General features: G+C 43.8%; 1 protein-coding gene across 1 annotated transcript in view; it reads left to right on the forward strand.

Moving 5' to 3' along the window:
- The window catches only part of DNAH3 (dynein axonemal heavy chain 3), a 205,329-nt gene that overhangs the window by 70,994 nt on the left and 112,130 nt on the right, over nt 1-22,205 (forward strand). The window contains exons 21-27 of the mRNA XM_025369846.1: nt 1,490-1,604; nt 6,132-6,248; nt 7,360-7,539; nt 9,682-9,818; nt 14,328-14,529; nt 16,594-16,686; nt 18,742-18,852. Coding sequence (XP_025225631.1) covers nt 1,490-1,604; nt 6,132-6,248; nt 7,360-7,539; nt 9,682-9,818; nt 14,328-14,529; nt 16,594-16,686; nt 18,742-18,852 — 955 coding nt within the window. The remainder of the gene's footprint in view (nt 1-1,489; nt 1,605-6,131; nt 6,249-7,359; nt 7,540-9,681; nt 9,819-14,327; nt 14,530-16,593; nt 16,687-18,741; nt 18,853-22,205) is intronic.

Below are 22,205 nucleotides of genomic sequence, written 5' to 3' on the forward strand. Positions count from 1 at the left end.
CTAGAGACATTTTTGGTTGTCACAACTGGCAAAAGATGGGGACAGGGCTGGGGAGTCTGCTGCTGGCGTCTAGTGGGTAGAGACCGGGGATGCTGCTAAACACTCTAGAAGGTATGGTACAGCTCCCCATGACAATTATTCAGCCTATGTTAGTTTGCCAGGGCTCTTCAAAAGATAAAGCAATAAATTTAGTTATAGTCTAATTGGCTTTTAATCAAGATTCATGAATCAGGGCAGCCTCTGTTTTCCAAAACAGAATGAGAGTTCCCACTGGGCAGTAGCACAATGGTAAGTTTTATAAGGAAACAGAACAATACGAAAAAAAAAAAAAGATTAATTTACGTCAGGTTATTTTTTTATAAGGGTTCAAGCAGAGGGAACTTCCTTATTCTCTGACTCAGGTAGACTGGAATCTCCTGTTTTCAGGAAAAACTGTCCTGTTCTGGGATCTATCTCCTTCCTTAAAGATTCAGTTTGATTACATGCCATTTAGCGTGAGTGACTCCATTTTGGTTTTGTCTGGTCTGCTGGGGTCTAGTGCAGGAGCTCAGTTCAGAATAATGACCTGCTGTTATTTTTGTTGAACAGGCTGCTCTTACAACATACCACAGACTGAGTGGCTTACACCACAAACATTTATTGTCTCATAATTCTGGAGGCTTAAAGTCCAAGGCCAAGATGTAGACAGAGTTGGTTCCTTCTGAGGCCTCTCTCCTTGGCTTGCAGATGGCTGTCTTCCCCTATGAATTGTCATGGTCTTCCCTCTGTGTGTCTGGGTCCTAATCTCTTCTTATAAGGCCACGAATTATAGTGGATTAGGGCCCACTCTCATGACTTATTTTAATTTAATTATCTCTTTAAAGATCCTTTCTCCAAATAGAGTTACATTCCGAGATATTAGGGGTTAGAATTTCAATATATGAATTTTCGGGGAGACAATATTTAACCCATAACATGGCCCAAAAAAGTCAATGGTGCCAAGGGTGAGAAACCCTTTCTCAAGGGTGAGAAAACACTGGTGGTAGCTGGCAGATCTTAGAGCAGGATAGTAAACCTTTTGGTCAAATTAAGGGCTTTTGGAGATTCTCCTAAGACTGAGCTGAAATTCCTCCTCTTTTTTTTTTTTTTTTTTTTTGAGACAGAGTTTTACTCTGTTTTCCAGAGTGGAGTGCAGTGGTGCAATCACAATCTCGGCTCACTGCAACCTCTACCTCCCAGGCTCAGGTGATCCTCCCACCTCAGCCTCCTGAGTAGCTGGGACTACAGGCACATACCACACCTGGCTAATTTTTGTGTTTTTAGTGGAGATGGGGTTTTGTTATGTTGCCCAGACTAGTCTCGAACTCCTGACCTAAAGTAATCCTCCCTCCTTGGCCTCTCAAAGTGCTGGGACTACAGGCATGAGCCACCACGCCTGGCCTGAAGTTTCTCCTTTGATGTGTCTTCTCTGCCTCTTGTTGATGTTGCTGTTGCTGTGTTCTCTCTTTAGATTGGAGCCCATTGGTGCAGCCGCCAGCAAGGAATACTCTCTGGAGAAAAACTTGGATAAAATGAAGTTAGACTGGGTTAATGTGACATTCAGCTTCGTGAAATACAGAGACACTGTGAGTCTCACTCCCAACTGCAGCCCCCTCCTTGAAAGCAGCCCCATTTATTATGCAGTAGATTACAGAAACAATTCATTCAGAACGGCGACAGAACTCACAGAGGAATAATCGCTCACGTCTTGATTGTTTCCTCCTGTCTGCCTTTCTGTGTTATTCATCTTTCCTCTCAGCACCACCAAAGATATGCATTCTTCAAATCAGAAAGGCCTTTTGATTCAGAGCAAGAAGTTTTCTCAGTGCAAAGGAACCAAGCAAGCCTCCTAAATCAGCACCTCCCAGTGAAGGTGCAGGCTTGTACATGATTCCAAAGCTTCCCAGTCCCCTCAGAAGCACAGCGGCAGGCAATGACTAGTGTTTCTCAGATGTTGATGCTTGCAGGAATCACCGGAGATTTTGTTGAAATGCCGGTGAAATGCCAGTTCTGATTCAGCAGGTCCGGGATGGGACCTAAGATTCTGCAGCTCTAACAAGCTCCCAGATCATATTGATCAATTTTGAATAGTAAGGGTGTAGGTTTCTTTCTTTTCACTTGCACTTGTAGAAAACAGGAGTTTGTACAGTGCATGCGAAGGTGCATACACCTGAAGCGTTTGCTCAGCTGTCTTTAGGGTCTGGCTTGCTTTGGGGATAGAGTGTGAGGTAGGGATGAGAACTGCAGCTCTGGGGGAGCTGTAAATCATGGAGGCAATAGGTTGATACACACATCCTGCAGACCACTGGTTCTTTTTTTCTTTCTTTTTTTTTTTTTTTTTTGAGATGGAGTCTTGCTCTGTCACCCAAGCTGGAGTGCAACTATGTGATCTCAGCTCGCTGCAACCTCTGCCTCCCGGGCTCAAGCGATTCTCATACGTCAGCCTCCTGAGTAGCTGGGATTATAGGTGCCTGCCACCACACCCAGCTAATTTCTGCATTTTCAGTAGAGATGGGGTTTCACCATGTTGGCCAGGCTGGTCTTGAACTCCTGACCTCAAGTGATCCACCCGCCTCAGCCTCCCAAAGTGCTGGGATTACAGGCGTGAGTCACCACATCAGGCCCAACCATTGATTCTTAAAGCAGCACTTCCAAACCTGCATTGTAGAATCATCTGGGATGCTTTAAAATCTCCCAATGGATTCTTCCTGGCTCCTCTCCTCCCAGAATGCCTGGGCATCCGTATTTTTAAGGCACCCCTGGTTTTTCTCATGTGCAATGTGGATTGAAAACCAAAGGCTCCCAAGCCTCCCTCCTCCCCCAGGCTGCATGTTATCTACTTGTGACTTCTTTCCCTATTCAGCTTAAATGGTTGGAGTGCCTTGATTTCACTCAAGGAAGAGCTGTAGGGGTAAAAAGGTGTGATCCCTTTCTTCACCTAGCATGAAGGTCATTCATGGCCAATACTCCTATAAATATAAAGACAGATTAACAAGAGAAAAGCATTAAAATTTTATTTATTCAAAGTTTTACATGACATTGGAACCCTCAAAACTGAAGACTCAAGGAAAACTGTATCTTTGGGCTTAGGTTTGATGAAGAATGGACAGCTGTATGGAAATGAAATTGAACAAAAGAGTGTGGTATAATGGTCTAGACTGGGTGGAAGCCTAGCGAGACCTGCCTGTTCAGATTCTTCTTGGTCTTTCTGTGTAGCAGTCCTTCCTCCCAGGCATAGGGCAAGACCCCTCAGGAACAAGGGTCTTGTGACCCACTATGGGACGAGGTTGCTCAGAGAATTTCCTTATGGCCTGCCGCCTTGGTCAGAGTAATATTTCTGGGTTTTATGGCTTGCTTGGGAAAGAGGAGTTTAGTTTCTATGGACTGCCTTCGGGGAAAGATAAAGGAGCAGGAGAAAGGAAGAAAAAGATGAACAGAAAGATCTTGCTTCCAAGGCCTTCCAGTGTCCTTCAGTGCAAAATACTCAGCAAATCAAGGTGCAATGCTTCGGGGTATTGTGGTGTTCTGAGCCCCAACAGAACTATACATGATCCAATGAGAGGGAAGAGAGCTGAGGGTACAGGGCCTCATTACTGAGCCTCTCCCAGCAAGGGTGACCCAGCCACCATGGGTCTAGAAGCGTGCCTACATGATCAGCTTGGATTAGACACTGCTGTAGAGGCTGTTGGGGTGACAAGAGGAGTGTAAGCTAGGAACCTGGGGAACAGTTCACTTATACCTGGCCAGTCTGCAGAGTTTTTGCCTAAAGTAACTATAGGCAAGGATCAGTAGCTAAATGGGGATCAAGAAACCACTTTATTAATAGCCCAGCACACCTCCCAGTGCTGAGCTACTGGTAAAACATAGATAAGAGAATACATGCCAGGCCCAATTTAGCCTCCTAGATTAGACTTGAAAGAAGTGAGAACAGAGCGAGAAAGACCAAACCTGCCCCAGGGGTCAGACCCTTGTCAGCTTGCTTGCCACAATGGCCCAGGAGAAAAAGTGCCAACCACAGGGCCTGGCCTTTAAGGCACACCTTAGACTTTACCTACTAGTAAAACAGGACCACTTGGTCAGGCTTGGTAGCTCACACCTACAATCCCAGGACTTTGGGAGGTACAAGTGAGAGGATCACTTGAGCCCAGGAGCTCGAGAACAGCCTGGGTAACATAGCAACACCTGATCTCTACAAAAAAAAAAAAAATTAGCTGAGTATGGTGATGTGCGCCAGCTACTTGGGAAGCTATTTGAGAAGCTGAGGCAGGGAGATTGCTTGAGCCCAGGAATTTGAGGCTGCAGTAAGCTATGATTGCAGCATTACACATTACACTCCAGCCTGGGTGACGGAGACCCTGTCTCAAAAAAGACCCAATAAATGTATAAAACAAGCCAGGCATGGTGGCTCACGCCTATCATGCTTGTAATCCCAGCATTTTGGGAGGCTGAGGCAGGCAGATCACTTGAGGTCAGGAATTTGAGACTAACCTTGCCAAGGTGGTGAAACCCCATCTCTGCTAAAAGTACAAAAATTAGCCCAGCGTGGTGGTGCTTGCCTGAAATCCCAGCTACTCGGGAAGCTGAGGCAGGAGAATCAATTGAATCCGGGAGGCGGAGGTTGCAGTAAACTGAGATCATGCTACTGCACTCCAGCCTAGGCGACAGAGCAAGACTGTCTCAAAAATAAATAAATAAATAAATAAATAAATAAATAAATGAAACAGAGGTCCCCAAACTTTCTTGGTTCACAATGCCTTTGTGTCTAACTACTTTTTTCACAGTGCCCTTAGGCCAAAAGAAATACCTAATAGCTTTGTTTATGCAGTAATTAGGTCCAAACAATTTAATAAGGATTTATGCTCTAACAACTTAGCCACTGTTTGAAAAAAATACACCTACAATAAAAGAAAAAATAATGGTTGTATTTTATTTTTAAATAACCACAATCATTTACTTTGAGTTGGCTGCGGTGCCCCAGGGCACTTCAGTTCACAGGGTGGAAACCGCAGGTCTAGGCCTAACTAGTCAGATTAGCAGCTGATCTTCCTACCGGAGGGAAAGGAGAGCCAGGAAAGCAAGTGGAGAAGCAGGAACACAGGGAAAGGGGCAGAAATCTTCCTCCCCAGCAAATTCTATCTGTGAGTCTTGGATTAGACTGTATTTGACTTCTGCAAAGGAGGTGGACAATAAATGTCTTTTAAAAAAATTTTTTAGAGATGGAGTTTTGCTATGTTGCCCAGGCTGGTCTTGAATTCCTGGGCTCAAGCAGTCCTCCTACCTCAGCCTCCCAAGGAGGCTGAGATTACGGGCATGAGCCACCTTGTCCAGCCTAAATATCTTTAATAACATTTTCAAGGAAGAAAGTAGAAGTCCTATCCCCTGCAAGACATAGATTCCTACCCCATGAGAGTGGAGTTCTGAGCTGTGAGGTCCTAAGGGATCAGCATGAAAAATGGGGAGGTGGCTGGATGCAGTGGCTCAAGCCTGTAATCCTAACACTTTGGGAGGCTGAGGCAAGAGGATCACTTGAGGCCAGGAGTTCGAGACCAGCCTGGGCAACAGTGAGACCCCATCTCTTAAAAAAAAAATCCAAGCTGGGCACGGTGGCTCATGCCTGTAATCCCAGCACTTTGGGAGGCCGAGGCGGGTAGATCACCTGAGGTCAGGAGTTTGAGACCAGCCTGGCCAACATAGTGAAACCCTGTCTCTACTAAAAACACAAGATTAACTGAGTGTGGTGGCATTTGCCTATAATCCCAGCTATTCGGGAGGCTGAGGCAGGAGAATCACTTGAACCCAGGAGGTGGGCGTTGCACTGAGCTGAGATTCCACTGCTGCCCTCCAGCCCAGGCAATAGGAGTGAAACTCTGTCTTAAAAAAAAAAAAAAAAATCCAGGCATGGTGGCATATGCCTGTAGTCCTACCTACTTGGGAGGCTGAGGCAGGATGATCCCTTAAGCCCAGGAGTTTGAGGCTGCAGTGAGCTAGGATCGAGCCATTGCACTCAGGTCTGGGTGAAGAGACCCTGTCTCTAATAAATATATTTTTTAAAAAGGAAAAAAAAAATGGGGAGGTTTCACAATTTTGACAAGGTGGGGCGGCTTTGTTTACAGGATACAAGCATCTTGTGTGCAATTGATGACATTCAAATGCTACTCGATGATCACGTGATAAAGACCCAGACCATGTGTGGCTCCCCATTCGTCAAACCAATAGAAGCAGAATGCCGGGTAAGAGGAAATGAAGTTGAATGCTTTGAGATGTTTCATTAGCCCTGCGTTTCTCAGAGGAGGGGAAAGGTTTTCAAGTTCAGTTAACAAAGAAAGTTGCTTTGTCCTAATTGGAAAAAATAAATAAATAAATGACACAGTGGCTCACACCTGTAACCCCAGTACTTTGGGAGGCCGAGGTGGGCAGATCACCTGAGGTCAGGAGTTCAAGACCAACCTGGCCAACATGGTGAAACTCTGTCTCTACTAAAAATACAAAAATTAGCCAGGCGTGGTGGCAGGCGCCTGTAATCCTAGCTTCTTGGGAGGCTGAGACAGGACAATCACTTGAACCCAGGAGGCGGAGGTTGCAATGAGCCGAGATTGCACCATTGCACTCCAGCCTGGGCGACAAGAGTGAAACTCTGTCTCAAAAATAAATACATTGATTAATTAATGACAAAAAACTGAAAGCAATAACCATCCAAATAAGCATATGGCATGCTGAGCCTTTGCAACTGTCTGCCAAAAGAGAAGATGAGATTTGAATGCACCAAATACACGTGCATTTGGGAAGCATCTTATGGGCTGTGGTACTCTAGAATGTAAGCTACCTGAAGGTAGGGGTTTGGCCTCCTGTGCTCATTGTTTGGAGCAGTGACATGGGCTAACGACACAAACTCTGAAGCCAAATGACCTGGGTTTGAATTCTGGCTCTGCTCCTTATTAGTGATGTGACCTTGGGCACATTACTAAACTGTTGTGTTTCAGTTTCTACATCTGGAAAATGCGGTTTGTAATCACATCTACCTGGTAAGGCTCTGGGATTAAATTGGTTCCATATACTTAAAGCACTAGACCATTGCTTGTCACAGATTATGTATATAACTATTATAATTATTCTGCTAGAACGTGAGCTCCACAGTGGGCAAAGTTCTCATGTGTTTCATTCATTGCTATGTTCACATCACCTGGAGCAGTGAACAGAGAACAGGGGGACGTCAATAATTATTTGTTAAACAAGTGACTGACTGAATGAATAAATGTATGTCTCCATCCATTTGCTTGGTCCATGGGCCTGTGATGCAGAGTGGCAGGTTAACGATTCAGGTATGAAATGCTAAATTCACAGAAATGGGAAGAAAAGCTAATTCGCATACAAGACAATTTGGATGCCTGGTTGAAATGCCAAGCCACCTGGCTGTACCTGGAACCAATCTTCAGTTCGGAGGACATCATAGCCCAGATGCCAGAAGAGGGGAGGAAATTTGGCATTGTTGATAGTTACTGGAAATCACTTATGTCTCAAGCGGTGAGTTTTTATACCCTAATAACTCTTACCAGCAGAAATACAAGTGTTTCCTCATTATGCATTCTAGTCACCCTCCTTGAAACTTATAAATGAACTGGAGTTTTGGAAAATCAATCTTTTTGTATCTTCTTCTAATTTCAAAAGTTGTTATTATTAAAAATGCAAACATATGACTGGTGCGGTGGCTCATGCCTGTAATCCCATCACTTTGGGAGGCCAAGGCAGGTGGATCACTTGAGGTCAGGAGTGCCAGAACAGCCTGGACAACATGGTGAAACACCCCATCTCTACTAAAAATACAAAAAAAAAAAAATAGCATATATATGTGTGTGTGTGTGTGTGTCTATGTATATATATGTGTGTGTATATGTGTATATATACGTATATATACATGTATATATATACATATATATACATGTACATACTATATATACATATATGTGTGTATATATACGTGTGTGTGTGTGTATATATATAAGCCAGGCATGGTGGTGCATGCCTGAAATCCCAGCTACCCGGAGGGCTGAGGTGGGAGGATCGCTTGAACTCAGGAAGTGGTGGTTGCAGTGAGCTGGGATCGTGCCACTACACTCCAGGCTGAGAGAGTGAGATTCTGTCTCAAAAAAAAATTAAAAAAAAAAAAAAAGCAAATACAAATACATAAGATAGAAAGTAGAAGCCTTTTGAAATCCCACTTCCCAAGCAGTAACTATAGGCAGTTTGTATTATTTAACTGTCATTTCTTATGAGGTTTTATTTGTTGCAGGATAATGCAATAACACTTTTATAGCTTGAGAATCCTTTTAGAATTCCAACAATTATCCACATTTGGTTACTCAGTTATTTAACAAATGTTTATTCAGTACCTACAATGACCCAGGTGTTATACTAGAAATCAGAAAATACTTGAAGGTAGCAAGAATATGATTTCTGTCTTCGTAGAATTTGTTGCCTTGGCTGAGTGCGGTGGCTCACGCCTGTAATTCCAGCACTTTGGGAGGCCAAGGCAGGTGGATCGCTTGAGCTCAGGAGCTGGAGACCAGTCTTGGTAACATAGTGAAACCCCGTCTCTACTAAAAATATAAAAAATTAGCTGGGTATGGTGGCATGCACCTGTAATCCTGGCTATTCCGAGGCTGAGGCAGGAGGATCCCTTGAGCCTGGGAGGCGGAGGTTGCAGTGAGCCCAGATTGCGCCATTGCACTCTAGCCTGGGCAACAGAGTGAGACTCTGTCCCCCACACCCCCCAAAAAAAGTAATATACAAATAGTTATTAGAATATGGAAGAGTGATTTGGTTGTCTTAGGGTGTCAAGGAAGGCCTCTAAAGCAGGAACATTGGGATCAAGCCTTGAAGGATGGTAAGTTCATTGGGTGTGCAAGGCACCTAGAGGCATCTTTTATGAGGTCAAATCATTTTCCTTTTTTAAGTCAAGTGTGATCAAATTGGGGTGCACTTAAAAAGATTTTGCCGCAAGGGAATTTATCTTCCCTGCTTTGTTTGCGAGGGTGAGATAAATGGGAATTTAGATTGTCCAGCCAGCATAAGCCAATTCTTTATTAGTTAAGGTTCTTTGGGTGCAAGTGACAGAAACCAACTCAGGATAGCTGAAACGAGAAGACCAAACTGGTGTCTCATGGAACCCAAGGCCAGATAGCGCAGCCAAGCCTCACAAAAGATGGATCTAGGACCCAGAAGCCTCTTCTCTTAGGAACTCCTTCCATCTCTCTGAGCTTAGCTCCTCTTTCCTGGCCTTGCCTTAGTCTCTCTCTCTCTCTCTCTCCCCCTCTCTGTCTCTCTCTCAAGACTAGCTTGCTCTACCATTCCATCACACAGAGAGACATAATCCTCACTCAGCCCAGACTAGTATAGAATGTCATGGTTTGGATTCTAAACTCCCTGGGTTAAAATATGATTGGGCTTGATTGGTTTCAGGTACCCAGTCCCTGCCCAGTCAACCGTGATCAGAGGAACAAGGTCATGTTCCATGAACATTCACCCCTGTGCAGTTAGGAAGGGGATCAGGAGGCAGTTAGCTGGACAAGGAGTGCTGTCAGTTGATAGGTCACACATTCATTACAATGACCAATGTCAGAACTTGGGAACCTCATGATGAGTCTCACCTTTTTTAATGGAACCCAGGTGAAAGATAACAGGGTTCTGGTGGCAGCCGACCAGCCACGGATGGCCGAGAAGCTTCAAGAAGCCAACTTGCTCTTGGAGGACATCCAGAAAGGGCTGAATAATTACTTGGAGAAGAAGAGACTATTCTTCCCCAGGTATCCAGCGTTGTTCTTTTACTTGGAATTACATTCTTGCCCCGTATGTAGGTAGAATTCCATTTTTCATACCAAGAGTTGACTTCAACCAATCTAGTCTATACTCTTTCCTGGTTTTCCATTCTCCGAGACAGCTTTCAGGAATGGTGCATGACTTCACGGTCTTTACTTAGTGTGAGGTTGAATGGACACCAATGGGTGTCAAATGCACACGTTGTCCAAACCAACACTGTTATTTTTCCGAATTACGGGGGTAGAGTATTCATGACTATGAGCCTGGATTTTGGAGTTAAACAGACCTCCTTTGGCATCCCAGCTTTTCTACCTAGTAGTCTTGAGGCCTCCAGCAAATCTCTCCAAGCCTCAGGTTCCCCACCGTAAATCTGGGATATAGTAATGGCCCCTACTCTATGTATTTGTTGTACAGATTAATGAGCTAACACATGTAAAAACATTAGCACCTAGACTATGTGTTTGAGAAACATCAGTCAATTTTTTATACCACCAAATTTTGTAGTTTCTGGTAGGTATGCTTATACATATTTGACTCTTTTCCTCCCCCACAAAAACCAATCTTCTGCATAAAATTCAAGGAAGTTTTAGGTTAGTTCCAGGCCAGGCATGGTGGCTCATGCCTGTAATCTCAACATTTTGGGAGACCAAGGTGGGAGGATTGATTGAGCTCAGGAATTTGAGACCAGCCTGGACAAGATGGGGAAATTCCACCAGTACAAAAAAATACAAAAAATAAGCCAGCCTAGTTGTGTGTGCCCATGGTCCCAGCTACTCAGGAGACTGAGGTAGGAGGATCACTTGAGCCTGGGAGGCAGAGGTTGCAGTGAGCCAAGATTGCATCAGTGCACTCCAGCCTGGGCAACAGAGTCAGACCCTGTCTCCAAAAAAAAAAAAAAAAAAAAAAAAAAAGGAGAAGGTTAGTTTCAGAAAGGTGAGTTCTCACTCCTGACATTCCTGATAATCTATCCATGACTAGTTCACCATTGACAGTCACCGCGTGTCATTTGACCCCGATTAGGATGTTTGATCCTAATGTACCTTTAAGAAACATAAATTTTAGTGTTTCTTTATGTGAACACAAAGTTAGTTCCCTCCTGCTTACCAAAAAAAAAGTGATTTGTTAGAAACTCAGAAGTATGGCTGGGCACGGTGGCTCATGCCTGTAATCCCAGCACTTTGGGAGGCCAAGGGGGCAGATCACCTGAGGTCAGGAGTTCAAGACCAGCCTGGTCAACATGGTGAAACCTTGTCTCTACTAAAAATACAAAAATTAGCCAGGTATGGTAGGGGGGCACCTGTAATCCCAGTTACTTGGGAGACTGAGGCGGGAGAATTGCTTGAACCTGGGAGGCAGAGGTTGCAGTGAGCTGAGATCATACCACTGCACTCCAGCCTGAGCGATGGAGCAAGACTCCATTTCGTAAACAAACAAACAAATAAATAAATAAATAAATAAATAAATAAATAAACTCAGAAGTATCTTTGGTATTTATTCAATTCAGCATTATCCAATAGAACTTTCTACAATGATAGGAATGTTCTTTGTCTGTACTGTCTAATCTAGTAGCCCTTAGTCACCAGTGGCCACTGAGCGCTTTATGTGTGGCTGAGGTGACTGAGGAAGCCAATTTTTAACTTAGTTAATATTACTTTTTAATGTAAATAGCCACATGTGGCTAATAGCTTTTGTATTGGACAACACATTATAGTGGAAGAAACCCTGGTTTAGAAGCATAAGGCTTGGGAAGAGATTAAACTCAGGAAACACCTGAGGTTTGGGCTTCTAGTTCTAGACCCACTCCTGTTATTCCTAATTAAAATAGAAATAATAGACCAGGCGTGGTGGCTCCTGCCTGTAATACCAGCACTTTGGGAGGCCGAAGTGGGCAGATCACCCAAGACTGGGAGTTCCAGACCAGCCTGGCCAAAATGATGAAACCCTGTCTCTACTGAAAATAAAAAATTTAGCTGGGTATGGTGGTAAGCGTCTGTAATCCCAGCTATTTGGGAGGCTGAGGCAGGAGAATCGCTTGAACCTGCGAGGCAGAGATTGCGGTGAGCCGAGATGGTGCCACTGCACTCCAGCCTGGGTGAAAGAGTGAGACTCTCTCAAAAAAAAAAAAAATGAATAATAGCACTAATAAAGCATTTACCTTACACCAGGACCCTGCTCTAAGTGCTTTACACTTATTAACTAATTTAATCTTTGTAATACTCTTATGAGTTTGGGAACATTATTATTGTCCCTGTTTTATAAATGAGAAAATAATGATTTGCCCAAAGATATAAGACTGATAAAATGATCAAGCTAGAATTGATACCCAGGAAGTCTGGATAAGATGTGCAACCATTTAACTTCTCTGAGCCACACTTTTTCCCTAAGTTAAACACACACACACACACACACACACACACACAAATACCTCGATATTTCTTTATGCATTTTTATGAAATAAAATTAAATACTCTCAGCAAACACTTTGAGAATGTTTTTGATAGCCACATAATTTAATTGCATCTTGAAAATACAGATTGCTAAAAAAAGATTTTAATTTTAAATTATACAAATGTATTATTACTACTCTTATGGCCATTGAGCCTTATTCATTATAGCACATGATGGAGATAGAGGGAGTGCATATCCATAGAGATCACCCATTTGAATTTCACTTGGGAGTGGGAGAAATGGACATCTCATTGGATATTGGTTAGTTGGTCATCAACAGATAATTATTACTCTTTCTACTTGCTCAACACTGTAGATACAGTGTATTCGTTTGTTTTGCTGAATAACAAATGACCCCAAAAGTTAGAAGTATGAAACAACAATCATGTATTTAGCTCATAATTCTGTAGGTTGGCAGATTGAGCTGGGCTTGACTGGGTGGTTCTTCTGGTCTCATTGGGGCTCACTCATGACTGCAGTTAGCCATCAGTCAGCATCCTTAATTGCTTGTCTGGTCATTGGCTTCCTACTGGCTGGGCAACAGGTAGTTGGGCCACATGTCTTTTATCCTGTAGAAGACTAGCCTGGGTTTATTTATAAGGTGGTGGTCACAGGGTTCCTAAGAGCAGCAAGAGTGAAAGCATCATGGCCTCTTGATGCCTAGGCTTAGAACTTGCACAGACTCGTGTTCTCTTACATTCTCTTAGCCAAAACAAGACACAGAGCCAGCTCAAGTTTGAGAAATGTGAAAACAGACTCCACTCCTTGATGAGAGGAACTGTAAATATCGTGGCCATTTTTGTAATCCACCATATTTGGTAAAGACCATAATCACAAAATCCCTCCATCAGCCTGATGGTCACAGTACAGGTTTGAACATTGGACATTTTCTGAAGGTTTATTGTTGCTGCTTTTAGGCCTGAATAAGAGATGAAATTGTCTTATTATCTTTAAAAGATAGTAGAGGGCCGAGTGCAGTGGCTCACCCTTATAGTCCCAGCACTTTGGAAGGCGAGGTGGATGGATCACTTGAGCCCAGGAGTTCGAGACTAGCCTTGGCAACATGGCAAGACCCCGTCTCTACAGAGTATACAAAAATTAGACGGGCGTGGTGGCATGCGCCTGTAGTCCCAGCTACTCGGGAGGCTGAGGTGGGAGAATTGCTTGAGCCCTGGAGGCCGAGGCTGTAGTGAGCTATGACTGCACCATTGCACTCCAGCCCAGGTGACAGAGCAAGACGCTGTCTCAAAATAAATAAATAAATAAATAAAATGAAAGATGGTAGAGGCCTCTGCATGTAGGTAGGCTCATTGTTAACATTTGCTTTCTTGTTTCATGCCTGTACAATGTTCCTGCATGGTTGGAGAGAAGGAAAGACAAGGAAGTCTCTCTCTCCTGCCCCTACCCAGCGGTTCTCAACACTGACATTAGAACTGACCTGAAATTTTAAAAAATACAAATTTCATCAGCCGCACCCCCAGATCAATTCTATTAGAATCTCTGGGCAGTGGGACTGTGGCACTGGCATTTCGTATGAGCTCCCCAGGTGATTCTAAAGTGCAGACAAAGTTGAGAATTGCTGTTCTGCCTGGGCTCTTTTCAGCTGATAGCACCCACCCCCCAGCCCTATGAAACCCACATATGCCAGCTTTTATTCTTTCTCTTGCTCTTAGAGAAAACCATCGCTTCTTGGCCTTTTAGCTAAATCAAGTTTGGTATCTCAGATTCAAAACCATCTCCAAGCTGAATGTAATGGCTCATGCCTGTAATCCCAACTACTCAGGAGGCTAAGGAGAGAGGATTGCTGGAGCCCAGGAATTCAAGTCTAGCCTGGGCAATATGGCAAGACCTCATCTCTTAAGAAAAGCAAAACTCCACCTTCCATGCCCCAGATGAAAAGTGATAAAAGAGAGTGGTGGGCCTTTGTGAAGACCGCAGGACATAGCTGGTATTCACCTAGGTGTGGACTACCTGTCAGAGAGTATCACCTTGCTAGAAAAAGTTCTTGGAAGAGGTCGCAGTTACCATCTTTCTTTGCTTTGAAATAGGTTCTTCTTCCTATCAAATGATGAGCTACTGGAAATCTTGTCTGAGACAAAGGACCCTCTCCGAGTGCAGCCACACTTGAAGAAGTGCTTTGAAGGAATTGCCAAGCTCGAGTTTATAGACAATCTGGAAATTGTAGGTATGATCAGCTCAGAAAAAGAAACTGTTCCATTCATCCAGAAAATCTACCCAGCTAATGCCAAGGTAACTCCTCTTACCCATTTTTGGTTCTTTTCTCCATAACAAAGTAAACCAGAGAGCATATTGGCTAAGCACTGGGACTCTAGTTCCAGACTGCCTGGGGTATGGAACACTCAGGTTCCACAATGTAACGACTGAAGATTTGGGGAAGTGACTCAGTCTTTCTTAGTCTCAGTGTACCCATCTCTAAGATGGAGATTATACTGCAACCCACATGATATATTAAATTTGTGGATTTTAACCCAACTCGATGTGGAGTCAATTGCAGGAATCAGATCAAAACAGCCGATGCTGTTTAGATTTCCACATGTGGAGTTCAGTTGAAAGCAATTCAGTTAGACAGGTATCTTCCCGGGGCACTCATTTTAAAGATCAATAAAACATCATAGAATCAATGAGAGCTATAATGCTACTTAACTCAGGTTTTCATACATATGTCCTTATATAATGAGTAAAGTATAAATTACTTCCATTTCTGCTCAGTGACAGCATCCTCAAGTGGAAACAGACAAGCAAGCTTAGCCTTGCTTTGTTAACTGTTTTTGCCACCCACACATATAAACTGCAGCAACCAGGAGTCACATTACCAATGCAGACACCAGCTAGCTTACAAGCACCTGAAGTCAACAGCTACAGTTACCTGAAATTCTAACACTGAATAATTTGCTGCGTATTTGAATTTCCTTATGGAGCTTTAATCAAAATCCAAATGACCAGGTTGCATCCCATACCAATTAAATCAGGAAGTCTAGGGATGGGAGTCAGTCATCAGTATTTTTAAAGGATCTCCAAGTGATTTCAAGGAACAGCAAAGTTTGAGACCCACTGGAATAATGCATGAATCAGAGCTGTTCATTTAAAAGATGCAATTTATTTTATGAACTGATAGATGTTTCATTTGCCTTCCGAGAAGTTGTCTGTTTCAGAAAATGACATGAAAGTAATGCATGTTAAAAATGGGCAGGGCATGGTGGCTCACACTGTAATCCCAGCACTTTGGGAGGCCAAGGCGGGTGGATCGCCTGAGGTCAGGAGTTCGAGACCAGCCTGGCCAACATGGCGAAACCCTGTCTCTACTAAAAAGCCAGGTGTAGTGGCACATGCCTGTAATCCCAGCGACTTGGGAGGCTGAGGCAGGAGAATCGCTTGAACCCGGGAGGCGGAAGTTGCAATGAGCTGAGATCGTGCCATTGCACTCCAGCCTGGGTGACAAGAGTGAAACTCCGTCTTGGAAAAAAAAAAAAAATCTATTTCCCCTTTAGAAGGCATACGCTTCTGAGAATACAGAAAATAAGTGTAAAGCAGATAAAGAATATTGGCTGGGGCCGGGTGCCATGGCTCACACCTGTAATCCTAGCACTTTGGGAGGCTGAGGCAGGAGGATCTCTTGAGGCCAGGAATTCAAGACCAGCCTGGGCAACATAGAGAGACCCCGGCTCTACAGAAATATTTAAAAGTTAGCCGGGCATGGTGGCATGTGCCTGTAGTCCCAGTTACTCAGGAGGCTGAGGCAGGAGTCACTTGGGCAGGAGTTCAAGGCTGCAGTGAGCCAGGATCGTGCCACTGCACTCCAGTCTGGATGACAGAGCAAGGCCCTGTCTCTCTCTTTTAAAAAAAAAAGAGAGAGACCAGGTGCAGTGGCTCATGTCTGTAATCCCAGCACTTTGGAGGCTGAGGCGGGCAGATCATGAGGTCAGGAGGTCAAGACCATCCTGGCCAACATGGTGAAACCCCGTCTCTACTAAAAGTACAAAATCAGCTGGGCGTGGTGGTGCACATCTGTAATCCCAGCTACTCAGGAGGCTGAGGCAAGAGAATCTCTTGAACCAGGGAGTCGGAGGTTGCAGTGAGCCAAGATCGTGACACTGCACTCCAGCCTGGCAACAGAGCAAGACTCCATGTCAAAAAAAAAACAGAGAACTGGGAAAGAGACAATATTGACTTGAAAAGGTGCCTAGCCTTTGGCCTCCCTCCAGCCGTGTCCAGAGAGAAAGCTGCGTTCTACCCACTGTCCCTGCCTCTGGGCTTTGGTTGACTGTTGCACCCTCTCTCTGTCTTGCTCCATAGGGCATGGTGGAAAAGTGGCTCCAGCAGGTGGAGCAGATGATGCTTGCCAGTATGCGAGAAGTCATTGGACTTGGGATTGAAGCATATGTCAAGGTAAACAAGAATCGGGGTACACGTGCCGGGACACTAGTGCACTAAAGAGAACATTGGGGAGAAGGTTCATGTATCAGTAGTTCAGTTGGACGCTCTGCCTTCTACCAAAACCTGTCCCTCTGCACCTCTCTTTCCTTTACCTGTGAACCCTGAGGCAATGAACCTACTCCTGGTGAGATGTTGGCAGTTAGAAGCAGGTGATGCAAGAGAAGAGGGTTAGCTGGAACCCTCTGGTTGCCACGGACCAGTCCTTTTTGTCAAATGGAATTAATGGCACAAGGTCTATTTAGAGTCCCTTAATAATTCATTTACCTTACAGATGCCCTGAATGGCATAACTCATGTTCCCAAAGCTTTAAGGGAAACAGGTATGATGTAAGCCTTAAGACAAAAGAACCTATCAGAATAACTTGATACCCAGCCTGTAGTAACATTCATGTTGACTCTAGCTCTCTTTCTTTCTTTTTTTGTTTTCTGAGATGGAGTCTCACTCTGTCTCCCAGGCTGGAGTGCAGTGGTGTAATCTTGGCTCACTGCAACCTCCGCCTCCCGGGTTCAAGCGATTCTCCTGCGTCAGCCTCCCAAGTAGCTAGGACTACAGGCACCCACTGCCACACCCAGCTAATTTTTGTATTTTTAGTAGAGATGCGGTTTCACCATGTTGGCCAGGCTTGTCTCGAACTCCTGACCTCAAATGATCTACCTGCCTCGGTCTTCCAAAGTGCTGGGATTACAGGCATGAGCCACTGCTCCCGGACAACTGACTAACTTTCTTACTTTCTTATTCCCAGGACCCACAGAACAAAGCAATACTCAGCACCCTCACACTAAAGTCCTGGGGACTGAGCCTGCTGTCCCTTGAAATAGTATTTGCATTGTAAAATGAAAGACCAATCCCTTTTCCTATGACATGCTCTGAATCAAAAATTAAAGAAAAGCAGTTACCGGTATGAAATTATTTCATCCAAATCAAATCTATCAAGTTTCATCCTCAGATCAAACTTTTTCTGTAAAGAGCCAGATGGTAAATATTTTCAACTCTGCAGGCCACATTCCCAAAGCAACTATTTTTAAAAATAAATTTTATTACGCATATTTCAGGTATACAACATAATGTTATAAGATACATATGTATAGTAAATGGGTACTGTAGCTTTTCCCTTGTAGCACAAAAGCATCAGACAATATTTACATGATGGGCATGGCTGTATTTCTTTTTTAAAATTTTTTAAAAATTTTATTTTATTTTACTTTAAGTTCTGGGATACATGTGCAGAATGTGCAGGTCTGTTACATAGGTATACATGTGCCATGGTGGTTTGCTGCACCTATCAATCCATCATCTAGATTTTAAGCCCCGCATGCATTAGGTATTTGTCCTAATGCTCTCCCTCTCCTTGCCCCCCACCTCCTGACAGGCCTGATGTGTGAAGTCCCCTCCCTGTGTCCATGTGTTCTCATTGTTCAACTCCCACTTATGAGTGAGAACATGCGGCGTTTGGTTTTCTGTTCCTGTGTTAGACTGCTGAGAATGATGGCTTCCAGCTTCCTCCATGTCCCTGCAAAGGACATGAACTCATTCTTTTTTATGCTGCGGCTGTATTTCAATACAACTTTATTTATGAAAAAATGTATATACATAGTTTGCCTGCTCCTGATGTGTAGCTTGAGGGAAAACATTGTAGGATGGGGAAACAGCTCAGACGGTTGTGACTCAGCACTGCAATATTAGGTAGCCATTAAAAAACAGTAGTTATGAGAATTCTCTGAACATCACCTTGATTATAACTATGGAAAAATTTGATGAATGGGAGCATGGAAACAATGCAAAGTTGATGAGATGACTGGAGTTTTTTTTTTTTTTTCTTTTTCATAAAACTCAGAAAGGAAGACATAAATCGGTAATCCCAGAGATGTCAAGCCTTGTAGCATCTGAGCGTGGGGGAAGATTTTGTTTTTGTTGCGGGGATGAGGTGGTTGGGGCATGTTTTTGTAAACTCAGTTTACAAAACCACACGTGAACTGATCCTACAACATGCCCACTGCACTTTTCCAGGTCGCTCGAAATCACTGGGTCTTACAGTGGCCTGGACAGGTGGTTATCTGTGTCTCCTCCATCTTTTGGACCCAGGAGGTGTCCCAAGCCCTGGTGGAAAATACCTTACCGGTAGGTGAGCTTGCTTCGAAGCTTACAGAAGAGATCCAAGCATCAATTAGGATTTGAATGATGTATAATTAGAGTAGCCATGTTTTGTTGTCTAAACAAAAATCATTTGGGCTTATAGCATCACAGACATCAGGGTTCCCATGAGGACAGTGGGATGGAGAATTTGGGATTCGAGCTGTCCTGCAATTCTATGGTACGAGACCTCTCCTAGTCCTTCCCAGACAGAAATTCTGGACTACAGGATTCTAAGTCTTGTACCCTGGGCTTCTAGGGGCCAACCTGGCAGAATTTCCACCAACGGAGACCTCCTGTATTCTTCCTAAGCCAAGGGGCCACCGAAGTGCTGGGAGCCACCATGCTTGACCAAATATTTGTTAAATGGATGAATGAAAACTTCATATTCAGCCTTTCTTCCATGGTCTCATTCCCCATGAATATCTCACCAGATCTCCTTTACTGCTCTTAGAGGATTGGCTGTGTATTAGAATATGTTTTAATTTCCTATATTTTGCTGTATAAACTGAAATTAGAACATAAAATTTGGCCACTGTTTAAACTTATACAGATTCCATATTGATAAATCCTAATAGACATATTGCACTGTACACATGCAAACTGCTTTCACGTACATCATTTCAAAGTTTAGAAACTCGGCCGGGCGCGGTGGCTCAAGCCTGTAATCCCAGCACTTTGGGAGGCCGAGACGGGTGGATCACGAGGTCAGGAGATCGAGACCATCCTGGCTAACATGGTGAAACCCCGTCTCTACTAAAAAAATACAAAAAACTAGCCGGGCGAGGTGGCGGGTGCCTGTAGTCCCAGCTACTCGGGAGGCTGAGGCAGGAGAATGGCGTGAACCCGGGAGGCGGAGCTTGCAGTGAGCTGAGATCCGGCCACTGCACTCCAGCCCGGGCGACAGAGCCAGACTCCCTCTCAAAAAAAAAAAAAAAAAAAAAAACAAAGTTTAGAAACTCTAAAATCCTCTGACTTTTGTGACAGTATCTCTGACTTTTTGTGATGGAGGCGGATTCATGTGCCCCAGTTTTCCCACCCATAGATAGGGAGAATGTTTCCCATCATATACCAAGGCCCTAAAGGAAGCAGGTGTTGACACAGAATAATCATCCCTCCCTCCCTCCAACCATTTATTATTCATTTAACAAATATTGGTTTGGCATCTGCTCTGTGCTGGTACTGCTGCTAACAAAGGTAATTAGATGTGAATGAGACAGACATAGTCCCTGTCCTCAAGGATTTATGGTCTAGTGGGGGAGAGAAAAAGGCTCTTGTATAGAACTGTGATAAGGAAAGAACAGACATCTAGTAAGTATGGGAAGGGAGGGAGGCAGGGAGGGAGGGAGGGTTTAAGGAAGGAAGGAAGGAAGAAGGGAGGGAGGGAGGGTTTAAGGAAGGAAGGAAGGAAGGAAGAAGGGAGGGAGGGAGGGATGGAAAGAAGGAAGGAAGGAAAGGGAAGGGAAGGGAGGGAGGGAGGGAGGGAGGGAGGAAGGGAGGGAGGAAAAAGGAAGGAAGGAAAGGAGGAAAATAGGAAGGAAGGAAAGAGTAAGAGAGTGAGGGGAGGGAAGTTAGGATTAGGGAAGATTTCCCAGAAAAGTGGTGTCTAGGAGGACACCTGAAATATAAGTAGGGATTAGCTGAACAGAAAATAGGAGGGAGAGTGTTCCAGAGAGAAGACCTGGAGTATGCAAAAGCCTGAAGATGAAAAGCATGGTGTATGCCAGCAGGAAGACACTTTGGTCTAGAATAGCTGTGTTTAGGAGAGATGTGGGGAGAAGCCCCAACAGCACATACACTACCTCATTTAATCCTCAACACAGCTTGAAGAGGCAGCTATGATCATCTAGATTTAGGGCAGGATATGGTGGCTCATGCCTGTAATCCCAATAGTTTGGAAGGCCAAGGCGGGAGGATTGCTTGAGACCAGTAGTTCAAGACCAGCCCGGGCAACATAGTGAGACCCCCTCTCTACAAATAGTTAGCCAGGAGTGATGGGATGTGCCTGTGGTCCCAGCTACTCAGGCGGCTGAGGTGGGAGGATTGCTTGAGCTCAGGAGGTCAAGGTTTCAGTGAGCCATGTTTGTGCCTGTGTACTCCTGCCTAGGTGACAGACCAAGACCCCATCTCAAAAAAAAAAAAAAAAATCTGCATTTGACACACCAGGAGACTGAGACTCGGAAGCTTAAAATCATTTGCCCAGAGCCACATAGCTAGAAAGTAGGAAAGGCAGGGTTTGAACCTAGGGTGGTCTTACTTTTTTTCCTTTTTAAGTTTTCTTTTTCTTTTATTTTTCTCCTCTTTAATTTGAAATAACGTGAAACTTACAAATAATGCTGAAAATATAATACAAAGAATTTTCATATATCTTTCATCCAGATTCCTCATATATTAACATCTTAGACAACCATTGTACAGTTATCCAAATCAGGAAATCAACATTGATAACGATTTTATTCTCTAATCTATAGACCTTTCTAAATTGGCTATTTTAAATTTTGTCATCTTGAAAAAGAAATGACAGGCCGGGCGTGGTGGCTCATGTCTGTAATCCCAGCACTTTGGGAGGACAAGGTGGGTGAATCACTTGAGTCAGGAGTTCGAGACCAGCCTGGCCAACGTGGCGAAACCCCATCTCTACTAAAAATACAAAGATTAGCTGGGTGTGGTTGTGCACAACTGTAATCCCAGCTATTTGGGAGGCTGAGTCAGGCTCTGTCTCAAATAAATAAATAAATAAATAAATAAATAAATAAATAAATAAATAAAATTAGCCAATTGCCCTACTATCTTTTTTTTTTTTTTTTCCCCCTGGTCCAGGATGCAATCTAGTCCAGGATGTTGCATTTTGTTTTTATAGCTCCTTTGTCTCTTTAATGTGAAAAAATTTCCAATTTGGGAGGTTAATTCTGATTTACGGTATATACAGTGAAATTCACCTTTTTTAGCATACGGTTCTCAGTTTTGATAAACACATGCATTTGTGTAGGCACCATCACAATCAGCATATAGGACAGTTCCACACCATCCAAAAAAATGTCCTCAGGCCCTTTGTAGTCAGTTGCATTCTCTACTCCAAGTCTCCAGTAACTACCAAGGTATTTTCTGCTCACTCCTGTAATTTTGCCTTTTCCACAATAGTATAAAAATAAAACTATGGAGTATGAAACCTTCCAAATCTTGCCTCTTTCAGCACAATGCATTAGGAATTCATTCAGAGATTAAGGACTGGGGTAAGGAAAAGGTGGACTTGAGGGATGACACCCAGGAGTCTGGCTTGAGCCATCCGGTGGTCCATGGTACCATTTCTTGACACAGGGATTACCAGAGGAGAGTCAAAT

This window comes from Theropithecus gelada, chromosome 20 (assembly GCF_003255815.1).
Source record: "Theropithecus gelada isolate Dixy chromosome 20, Tgel_1.0, whole genome shotgun sequence".
Taxonomy (NCBI): domain Eukaryota; kingdom Metazoa; phylum Chordata; class Mammalia; order Primates; family Cercopithecidae; genus Theropithecus; species Theropithecus gelada.